General features: G+C 54.9%; 2 protein-coding genes across 3 annotated transcripts in view; one reads left to right on the top strand and one right to left on the bottom strand.

The window, feature by feature from the left end:
• The window catches only part of ZNF219 (zinc finger protein 219), a 9763-nt gene extending 1780 nt beyond the window's left edge, over positions 1-7983 (top strand). The window contains exons 2-5 of the mRNA XM_007449502.1: positions 4350-4441; positions 4739-6146; positions 6497-6628; positions 6892-7983. Of these exons, the coding sequence (XP_007449564.1) occupies positions 4436-4441; positions 4739-6146; positions 6497-6628; positions 6892-7496 (2151 nt within the window). The 5' untranslated portion in view covers positions 4350-4435 and the 3' untranslated portion in view covers positions 7497-7983. The remainder of the gene's footprint in view (positions 1-4349; positions 4442-4738; positions 6147-6496; positions 6629-6891) is intronic.
• Positions 7984-9127: 1144 nt separating this feature from the next.
• Positions 9128-10888, bottom strand: part of ARHGEF40 (Rho guanine nucleotide exchange factor 40) — a 9744-nt gene continuing 7983 nt past the window's right edge. The window contains exons 11-14 of one of the 2 annotated variants that reach the window (XM_007449500.1): positions 10542-10646; positions 10221-10361; positions 9583-9713; positions 9128-9169 (exon numbers count right to left, since the gene is read on the bottom strand). In XM_007449500.1, the coding sequence (XP_007449562.1) occupies positions 9128-9169; positions 9583-9713; positions 10221-10361; positions 10542-10646 (419 nt within the window). The remainder of the gene's footprint in view (positions 9170-9582; positions 9714-10220; positions 10362-10541; positions 10647-10888) is intronic. The other variant, XM_007449501.1, reaches the window with a different exon arrangement.

Raw genomic sequence — 10888 nt, 5'->3', positions numbered from 1 at the left:
TAGGGGCCCGAAGGCAGGGCGCGAGGGGCCTGGGGGTGCGGGGCGGCAGAGCTGGGAGCCAGAGTGGATGAGTGCCCCCCGGCCCAGGTAGGGCTGATGGAGGAGGGGGAAGGGACCCAAACTCTCCGGGAGCGGGGGGTGGGGGAGGGGAGAGGATGGGGGGGTGCTTCCCTCTCTGCGTCCCAAACAAAGTGTCACAAAGAGCTCGGCCGGCGGCAGCGGCGGAGGCGGCTGCAACTCAGCTTTTGTTCTCCCGGCCTGGGTAGCTGAGCCCTGGCCTCCCAGTTTCCCAACCCTGTCCCCCATCATCCTTCTGGTTTATCTTCGCCGGGAGGGGTCTGGGGTGCTGCTGGAAGAACCTCTTGCACAGGATGAAAGGTCTTGCCCTACTTGCCAATCTACTTCTGGGAGGGAGATTTTCCCAGAGGCTCTCCTACCCACTCCCCACCCCCTAATCTGAGAACTGAGGTTCATATGGGTGCCAAGACTCTGACCTTTCTAGGGTCAGCTCCAGCTAAAGGGGCTTAGGGCTGGCTACATGCCCCCTCCCCCAAATCCAGGTGTTCCAGAACTTTCAGAAGAGGGGTCAAGTTGGGACATGCCCCCGGGATAAGATTCTCCATGGTGGGGTGGCAGTAGGTGAGCAGGTGTACCTCCCTCTCACTTCATGCTGTACATTTGAAACCCATGACTGAGGTCTGTAACCCCAACTCAGGGCAGTGAGGATGGAGGGAAGGAGTCTTTCCCAAGAACTCAATCTAAAAGGTGGGCAAGCTATGCTGTGGGGTCAGTTTGGGGGAGCCACCTGAGCAATGAGGTTCAGAGGGCCATGGAGAGGAGACCATAAAAGTGAACTACTGGCATATCTGTGTGATAAATGTGGTCTTGACTCTAGACCACCTAAGGAGTTCCCTTTCCTTTTAACTCCATCTAGTGCAGCGTTAATCGATTGTTAGGGGACTTGGAAGGTATAAGGATTCTCAGAGGGAAAAACATCAAGTACAATATTAGAAATGACCAGAGGCAGAGACCTAGTCACAAATATACTTCAAGTCCTGAACACTTGCCCCTTACACTTTGACCCTAAAAACTTTTGAACCACAAAGCTTGAGGGACAATCTTCATGGTCCTCCAGTCAGCAGATGCTTCTGTGTACTTGTCCCAGTTGTTTCTAAGAGTCTTCTCACCCATCCTTCCCTACTCAGTAAGGTTTGATGGTCCACACCAGCTCTCCTAGCACATAAAAGGAATTGGCCTGTTGCTTTCGAAAGATTTTGGATCCCTATCCCTGACCCTGCATCCCTATAGAACCCAAGTAAGGGTAAGATGACCCTTGATTCCCAGTGGGGGTGGAAAGTAGGTCAGTGCTACTGTCTGGCTAAGTCTCATGGATGGTGTTTAGGCCTGACTATAGAAATTGACTATAGAAATTGGCCTGACTATAGAAAACTGACTATTGCCCACAGGCAATACATGCATAATCTAGGTCCCAGGTCAGTTCATAAAATCTGGGGCTCTGTCAGTGCTTTCTCCTATTGAGAAAAACTCATGGGATCAGGTTCTTGGGACCCCATTTGGTGAGGAGATGATTCAGGAGATCTTGACTGGGCCTAGGAGGGTCTCTCAGTGGTTTTGTTGATTTGAGGCCACCCTCTGGGGAAACTGTCCCTTCTTGAGAATTCAGCTTCAATTTGGGCCTTCTTGTATATCACTGGATTTCCATCCTGGAAACTGCTATGTGCAAAGCAGGTTTTTTGTTTTTGTTTTGTTTTGGGGGAGGAAGCTTTTGCCCAATTCCTACTCTACTTGCCTTGGGTATGAGGTCAGCCTCCCGTGAGGTATTTTGTTTACTATCCTATAGGCAGTTTTAGGGGCCCTAGAATCTTCTCAGAATCAGAGTATGTGCCCATAGGTTAGTCAGCTATGACCATGCAGTATTCCCAGCCTCCCCCCCTCCTCCCCCACCATCTGCTTCCTCTGAATATACCAGATTGGCTGTACACCAGGATGTTCCGGGAATCCCCAGGAGAGCAACAGAATGTGATGGACCCAAATACGATGCCTCAGTAACTCATTCCAGGATGTACAAACTGTAACTGTCAGAACACTCCTTATAGCTAATTAAAATTCTTCTAGTTACATCTATTTTCTATTATATCTGTCTATTTTCAGTGACATCCAAAAGGCCAAAATAATCCCTCTGGTACCACTATTTTTTTTCCCCCTCTATGGTTTCCAGATAGGAATTTTTACAAATCCTCTGGCTTTTCTCCATGCCTTATCTGTGGTGCTAAAATGGCAAATGTGGCCCCTCTAGTACTTCATTGCTCTATGGTATGGAGGTGGCCAAAGTGGCTCCTCTGGTAGCCCACTGCACTCTCCATGGTACTGAAGGAATGACCATTTGTTTCAGCATCTCTCTGGGGTCCAGAAGAGTCCTGTGACTCAGAACCACAAAACTTTTGAACGGGAAGGGACCATCAGTATAAATTAGTCCAACCCTCTTATTTTACAGATGAGTAAACCAGGAGGTTAAGTGATTTACTGAGGATTGCAGGGCTATTAATGGTCTGACTGGGCCCACAGTAGTCTTGCACCCCTCAGTCGTACTCTAATTCACCTTTCATTATACTACTCAGCGAACTTGGCTAGGCTCTTGGTCTCAGTAAAGGGGCTTATTTGGAGGATCCAGAAAATGAGGGTGGATGCCTTAATTTGGAGCTACAGAAATACAGATATTAAAAGTGGTGCTGGAGGTTGTTTACTGATCCTTGGACAAAGACATTTTGTTAATTAATCTCTTAGTAAAATTCCCATAACGCAGATTCCAAATGTAACAGGTATCTGCCCCTTCATAGAGTCTTATCCTATCTACTAAATGTCAAAAATTAAAGAAGCCTTGGATCTCCAGAACCTTTTCTCGTTGCAGGGCTGACTCCTGGCTCAGTTCTCTTCTATTAAAGATCCTTAAGCAAAGTAATGCTGAGTCTTTTCTTTCTCAGTAACCGATTTCAGTTTCACAATGCCTATTGTAAGGAAGTTCTTTATATTTCAAATATTCTTTGTCTCAGGCAAAAAAAAAAAAAAAAAAAAAAAGGTTAGGCCCACATTTGTCTAGCTTTGACCAGATACAATTCTGTGTGTAAGAGAGATAGACTGGAGGACTTCTGGTCCATTCTCCTAGGCCTATTTCCATGAATCTTAATTCTGGGGTTGCTTCTAAGTCCTAATGCTAACCTCCTCTGCAGCTTAGAATCAGGAGATTCCACCCCCCACCCCCCACCGGCCACCAAGTCCTCTTCCTCTCACTGCTCTTCATCCTCAGAACTGGAGCTCTGTACATCCCAGACCCAGAGAATTTTAGCCTGGAGAACTTTAACCCTTTCCAGCTCAGAGTATGTGCTGAGCCCCTATCTGTGCAGATGGCCCAGCCCCGCCCCCCGTCCCTCACTCCAGCCTCTTGAGCTCAGAGCCTGTGTAATCCTCCTCTTGTGTGAGGGAGCCTCTCCCCTGCAGAGAGGAGGAAAGCCTGCTTTGGAACAGCCCTGGACAAAGGGGCTGAGATGCCCCATCAAACTGCAGGCTCCAAGGTTTGAAACAAGGGGATGAATCCTATCCGGTATTTGCAGTTTTTAACCCCTTCCCAAAGCCAGCAGCGCCCCTTAACTTCCACTCCTCCCCCAACTCTCTTCATTCCCTCTCCCTCTGGCTCTCTCCCCCTTCATGCCCCTCCCCCTCTGTCTGTCTTCAGACTCTCTGCTGCTGGGAGGTGTTTCTCTCCCATGCATGAATGAGTCTCTGTAATGAATGGAAATGAATGGATCAGGAATCCAGGCGGAGGGAGGAAGAAAGAGGGGGAAAGACAGAAAGACAGGGTAAAGGCAGAAGGAAGAACTATGGAGCCTGGAAGAATGTTTGGCTGGCTGGTCAGTTAGCGGTCTGAGAGCAACTGGTCCCACTTGGATAACTGGGGAGCATGGCAAGCCCACCCCATTTGCTCCTCAAGCTGCACAGCCCAACCTAAATGAGAGAAGGGTATACTGTGATGGTCTCCTCCACCACGAGGGTGGAGAGGAAGTTGGGGTGGGGGGCTTGGTGGTGGTAGTGGTTGTTCTGGACAGGGCATTTAATATGAATAATTTGGGGGAAGAAATCTGGGTTGTCAGGGAGACTTGTGGGCAAATAAAGGAGTACAAGTTTTGAAGACAGCAGCCCCCTCCTGTCTCAGGATGGAAGGAAGGAGAAGGGATAGGTTTCAGAGTGCTAAGAGTCTGGGGTTCGGGGTGACTCTTCCCACTGCTGAAAATCAGGGCTCACCTCTTCCTCCAAATCTGTCTCTCTTGCTTTAGCTCTTCAGCACCTGTTGCCTTCACTAGCAGCTTTTCCTCCTCCTCTTCCCTGCACTCCTCAGAACCAAAGAATGTGAAGGGGGTCCATGGAGGTGAGTGAAGCTCTGGCCTGAACCTATGAGTACCTGCAACTATACTTCCTCCCCTCCCTACCTCTCTCTCTTTCTCTCTCTGTCTGGCCTCCCATTATCAGAAGTTGTTTTCGTGGCCCTAACAGCTCAATTCCCATTCATCCCCCAGCCTCCCCAAGGTAAGTGGGAGGGGCACCCGGTGTTCGTGGTTCAGGCCCTGACCCACCCTCCCTCGGGTTCCTCTGGCTCTCCATGCCCTTGCTTTCCCCACAGCTCTCCCTTCTCCACCTTTTGCTCTACTCACATCTTTCTCCACAGGGCTCACGTCCCCGCGCCCCGGGCGGCCACCTAGCGCCGTCGCCACCGGCCTTCGACGGCGAACTGGATCTGCAGCGCTACTCCAACGGGCCAGGCGTAAGCGCCGGGTCTCCGGGGATGGGAGCAGTGGGCTGGTCTGAGAGTCGCACAGGCGAACGGCGCTTCCCCTGCCCTGTATGCGGGAAGCGCTTCCGCTTCAACTCTATCCTGGCTTTGCACCTACGGGCGCACCCAGGCGCCCAGGCCTTCCAGTGCCCGCACTGCGGCCACCGTGCTGCGCAGCGGGCCCTGCTGCGCTCGCACCTGCGCACGCACCAGCCTGAGCGCCCGCGAAGCCCCGCCGCGCGCCTGTTGCTGGAGTTGGAGGAGCGCGCGCTACTGCGGGAAGCGCGGCTGGGGAGACCCCGGAGCTCAGGGGGCCTGCAGGCCACCCCTGCCACTGAGGGCCTGGCGCGGTCCCAGGCTCCTTCGTCGTCCGCCTTCCGTTGCCCCTTCTGCAAAGGCAAGTTTCGCACCGCGGCGGAGCGCGAACGCCACCTGCACATTCTGCACAGGCCCTGGAAGTGCGGCCTGTGCAGTTTCGGCTCCAGCCAGGAGGAGGAGCTGCTGCACCACAGCCTGACGGCCCACGGAGCTCCTGAGCGCCCCCTGGCGGCCACCTCGGCTGCACCCCAGCCTCAGCCTCCACCCCAGCCTGAACCCAGATCCGTCCCTGAGCCCGAGCCGGAGCCTGAACGTGAGGCAACCCCCGTCTCCGCGCCTGCTGCTCCCGAGGAGCCCCCCGCGCCTCCGGAGTTCCGCTGTCAAGTGTGTGGCCAGAGCTTTACGCAGTCCTGGTTTCTCAAGGGCCACATGCGCAAGCATAAGGCTTCCTTCGATCATGCATGTCCTGTTTGTGGCCGCTGCTTCAAGGAGCCCTGGTTCCTTAAGAACCACATGAAGGTGCACGCCAGCAAGCTGGGCCCACTGCGTGCCCCGGGGCCTGGTTCTGGGCCTGCCCGGGCCCCCCAGCCTCCTGATCTGGGCCTGCTGGCCTATGAGCCTCTGGGCCCTGCGCTCCTCTTGGCCCCGGCGCCCACCCCGGCTGAGTGCCGTGAGCCTCCGAGCCTCCTGGGATACCTGAGTCTGCGAGCCGGCGAGGCCCGGCCCAATGGTGAGGGCGCTGAGCCTGGGGCTAGCCGCAGCTTTGGAGGCTTCCGCCCACTGCCCTCTGCTCTCCCAGGCCGGGCTCGCCGGCACCGCGCGGAGGAGCCAGACGAGGAAGAGGAGGTGGTGGAAGCAGAGGAAGAAACCTGGGCCCGGAGCAGGGCGGTGGGCCCTCTGGCTTCACTGCCCCCACGCCCAGGCGAGGGCCCAGGGAACTCTGCGACTGCTGCGGGGGCCCCGGCAAGGTCCACCGCCACGCAGGGTACGTAAGGGTCTCCTTTCTCTGAGGATTTTGGCATCCTGGGTGCACTCTGACGCCACCACTGCCCTCCTGTCCCTTCCTTTTTAAAAAGGAAGGGACAGGAGGGCAGTTTCTTATTTCTTATTTTTAAGAATTTTCTTATTTCTCAATTTTCCTCCCCTGGAGGCTTTACAACCTTTTGAGGGTACATGTCCACTCACAGCAAATCAGACCTGTCAGGTTCCTGCAAACATGCTGTTTCCTTCTGGGCTGGGAGGGGAAGCAGTCCTGTGGGTGGGTATGGGGACACATGGCCCTAATAGGGTTAGGGCAAAGGGTCCCTCTGACTTCTTTTAATGTGTGTATTGCAGAAGAGAATGGGCTCTTAGTTGGAGGGGCCCGGCCTGAAGGGGGCCGGGGGGCCAGCGGCAAGGACTGCCCCTTTTGTGGAAAATCATTCCGCTCAGCGCATCACCTCAAAGTGCACCTGCGAGTGCACACAGGTGAGGGGGGCAGCCTCCGGGGTGGGGAGGGGACTGGAGGGCAGGAAGGGGTGTTAGAGGGCTATGGGAAACGCTGGGAGATGACATTCGGCAGCCTTCAGATTGTCCAGATGAGACCGTAAGGAAACGCCTCTTAATTAAACGAGACGGGTGGGAGAGGCGCGGTTTTCCTCCTGTCCTGGAGGTCTGTATGCAGAGTGAATTGCGGGTTAGGGCTGGCAGTGATTGTGACTTGGGCCCTATCGCACCCCCCCGCCCTCCAGGAGAGCGCCCCTACAAGTGTCCGCACTGCGACTACGCGGGCACCCAGTCCGGGTCGCTCAAGTATCACCTGCAGCGCCATCACCGGGAGCAGAAGAGCGGGGCAGGCCCCGGGCCTCCTCCAGAGCCGCCACCCCCTTCCCAGCGGGGTGCAACCCAGTCGTCGGGAGCTAAGCCGGCTGCGCAGCCTGCGACCTGGGTGGAGGGCACAGCGAGCTCCCGGCCTCCCTCGAGCGGCGCCGCGTCGGGGTCCCGTCGGAAGCCCGCCAGCCCCGGGAGGACCCTGCGCAACGGGCGAGGCGGTGAGGCCGAACCCCTCGACCTGTCCCTGCGGGCAGGGCCGGGAGGCGAGGCTGGGCCGGGGGGTGCCCTCCACCGATGCCTCTTCTGTCCCTTCGCCACTGGAGCCCCCGAGCTCATGGCCTTGCACCTGCAAGTGCACCACAGCCGCAGGGCTCGGGGCCGAAGGCCGCCCCAGGCCGATGCATCCCCGCCCTATGCCCGAGCACCTTCCGGAGAGACCCCTCCCAGTCCTCCGCAGGAAGGGGAGGAGGGCCCCGGGCTGTTGCGTTCAGGAGAGGCTGGGCTGGGGGGGCAAGAAAGGTAGGGAGCCTTCTTACAGGCTATTAGCTTAGTGAGTTTACCCCGCAGGAGCGGGGCTGCGCTAGAGGTAGTTGGGTAGAGCAGCCAGCAGGGGGCAGCGTGGGACCCATATCCCAGCCCCGGGCGGACCAGAGGTGGAGGGGGCAGAGGGCGTTAGGAGGGTGGGTGGGCGATACCCACCCAGCCCAAGAGAGAGTCACAGTGCCTTAGAAGTGGCAGGGGTGAGGATCAAAGAACGGGGTCCCAGGGCTGGCAGAGAGGAGTGTTCCTGGTGAGGGGCAGCTTTGCCAGTCTTTGCTGGTCCATAGGCGTGAGAGTTTATTTTTGTACAATGGGTGGGGGTGGGGGCACTGTACCCTTCTAGCCCCTCCAGGGGCCCTGTAGACGTTGCTATTTTTGGTACGATTTCTGTCATCCCTGTCGCAGAGTTGTGTCCCCAATAAACAGGTGTCTTGAGGCACAGGGCACTGTGTCTGCCTGCCTATGTCCTGTCCTCCTTGGGCCACTGTGTCCAGAAAATAGTCATCTCTTCAGGCACTTTTTGTCACCCAAAGAGCTTGGTAAGAAACTTGGGCTTTACCCTCAGGCTTTAGCTTAAGTAGCTCAGGGGTGGGTCCCAGGAACTAGAATTTAACAAGTAGCCTAGGGGATTCTCATGTACTATGGACCTCTGAGGACCTCATTTTGAGAACTGCTGAATGGTGCTGGACCCCAGCTTGACTGTGACCAGCTCAGCCTCAAGAAGTGGGTACAGCATGAGAGCAGGAACGTCAAAGGGTGCACTGAGCCTCTGGGGGCCACTCCTCTGGGAGGGTGCATATTCACCCAGGCACGGGCCCAGCTTTGGCCCAGTAAGGGGTACAGGGTACCTTGCAGCCTTGGTTTTATTTTCTGTGTTCTAGTTAATGGTTGGGTGAGCAGAAGTGCTCAAGTTAGTGGTATCACCTCAACCCTGAGGTCTGCTCTAGCTCTTCGGAGACAAAGTGTGAGTAAATATATTTAATATAACAATAGTATTAAAATAACAGTTATTACATATGTAAAGTTTGCAGTTCCCTAGCTCACCCTTCTATAACGGTTTGCATAGCTCCATTTCCTATGACACCCCAGAATGGAGTCACCAGGAACTGGCAGAGATGAGTCTTCTCAAGGAGGGTCAGGGGGCAGGACGAAGGGGCGAACACAGGCTGTCGGGGAAGGGCTGACACGGAGTGGTGTCTTGGGAGTATGCAGTGGCCCCAGATGGGGAAGGACTGGACGAGGGATAATTTCCCCAACTCCAGGGTATGAAGGCAAGCAAGTGTGGACACTCTGGTTCCTGCAGGAAGGCACCTGGCTGGGGAGAGCTAGAGACAGCAGTAGCAGGGAAACACACTGGTCCTTTGACCTCCTTTCTGTCCAAGAAGCAGAGGGAAGGAATTCAATGCTCTTCCAGTCCTCCACTATGTCCCCCCAGCATCCCAGCCCAAAGCGTGCTGAGAGGAGGGGCTGTAGCCAAGTTCCGGATCTTGTCTAGAAGCCAGGAAGGAAAAGGGAAGATGGGTTGGGAGAGAGAAGACGCTGACTCCCAAGCCGCTGGGGAAGGGAAGAGGGAAGGCTGTAGGTTGTGGTAGAAAGCGGGTACCAACTCACCAGTCACAGAGGTGTGGTGGGATCACTCAGGGCTCGGGCATGACTCTAAGGGAAGAGAAACTGCGGTGAATTTAAAGGATAAGAAACGACCTCTTATATAGAGAGGTTATATAACCTTACTCTCTCTCCCAAGCCTGTCAATTAGTTCACCCCTCTTTCCTCCCCAGCGTTCCTGAATTTTGCTGATTCAATCCAAGTCCAGGCTGTTGGAATTCTCCCCTTTCTATCACTCCTGCCCTCCACTCCTTATTAAAGATTCACTTCTGACCTTGAGCCCTCTCAGCCAGGCCTGGTGAAGAGAAGGGCAGACTGGACAATACATCCCTCCAACCTGTAGCCTTGCTGGGAGCACAGGCTCACTGGTCCCCCTGCCCCTCATGGGTTGAATGATCAGAAGAGCCCACCCAGAAAGTGTCCGAAGAGACTACCCCATTCTCAGCCCTATTGCAAGGACTTACCTGTCGGGATAGCCCTAAGATCCCTCCACTGGCCAGGATGGGAGTGCTGCTTCCAGGGTGTGGGCGTTGCAGGCTGGGACTGTTTCTTGGTCCTGGGGACACATCTCCAGAAGAGGCAAATGTTTCTGGGGCTGGAGGGGAAGCTAGGGTGAGAGCAGGGTATAGAACCCCTCTAGATTACCTTAAGTAACCAAGCTGCTCCATCAGGGAAGAAAAAGCTCCAGAGCAACAGGAAGCTGTAAGTCACCATAGCAATCCAGTTGCAAGAGAACCCCCCTACCAAGAGGCAGGAAACTGTCAGCAGCATCATTAGAGCAACCAGAGAGGAAGCGACAGGAAACTATAAGGATTGCCGTGGTGAACCAGGAGGGTACAACAGGAAGCTGAAGCAGTGTCCATAGAAACCCAAGGAGAGCTAGAGAGAGAGAGGTACAGAGGAAGTGCTTCTTAGCAACAGGCTGCTGTAAGCATTACCCTAGCAACCAGATGGAAGGCTCTTTTAGCAATGGGGAAGCTGTACATAGTTGTCATGGCAGCTGGGCCCCTTGGCTAGAGAAAGGAATTGCTCAGCAGCAAGCAGCCTGAACATCACCATGATGACCCAGCTGTTGGGAGCCACCCCTTGAGAGGTGCCTCACCCAGGGAAATTTGCTTGACGTCCAGATCCCAGGCCTCCTCCTCGACGCGGGCAGGCAGGGAACAGGCTCCCGGGGAAAGACCGGGAAGGGAGGGGCCGGCATGCTCAAAAGAGGGGGGGGTGCTGGTGTGGGAAAGCCCTCCTGGCTCCCTGAAATGACCCTGAGCTCATAGAGGGCCTCCCAGTCACTCCCACAGTTTCTGGGAAGACATATCCACTCATGACCTTTCCTCATTTTCCACCATGCCTCCTCACTGTGCTTTCACTCTCAAGGTCTTGACTGCTGGAGGCCACCCCCCACCCCCAGCACTCTGGCCCTCACCTCTTCCAGTGAGCAGGGCACTCAGCGTCCGCTCCCCAAGGGCTTTGATGTCCAGGAAGGGTTTATTCCCAATGCCCATGGAGACCATCTGCTGCACTCGGAGCTCTAGGGAACAGAGACCCTGTTACCAACCTCTTTGCTCCTTCCCAACTCTCATTCCTCCCTCTCATTCCTCTGGTATCTCATTACTCTTCCTGTTGACTGTTATGACATGGATGGTGATCGTGTCCTCGACTTCCCCCTCAGACTTCTGTCTCTTCTCTCCTATATGTTGCATCCTGCCCATTTGTCATTCCGGCTTCCCAACTTCTCTTCTTTTTTTTTTTTTTTTTTTTTTTTTTTTTTTT

Source organism: Lipotes vexillifer, unplaced genomic scaffold (assembly GCF_000442215.2).
Source record: "Lipotes vexillifer unplaced genomic scaffold, Lipotes_vexillifer_v1.1 scaffold1093, whole genome shotgun sequence".
Taxonomy (NCBI): Eukaryota; Metazoa; Chordata; class Mammalia; order Artiodactyla; family Lipotidae; genus Lipotes; species Lipotes vexillifer.
Note: the sequence above shows the minus strand (reverse complement) of the source record. Positions and strands in the feature narration are given on the sequence as shown.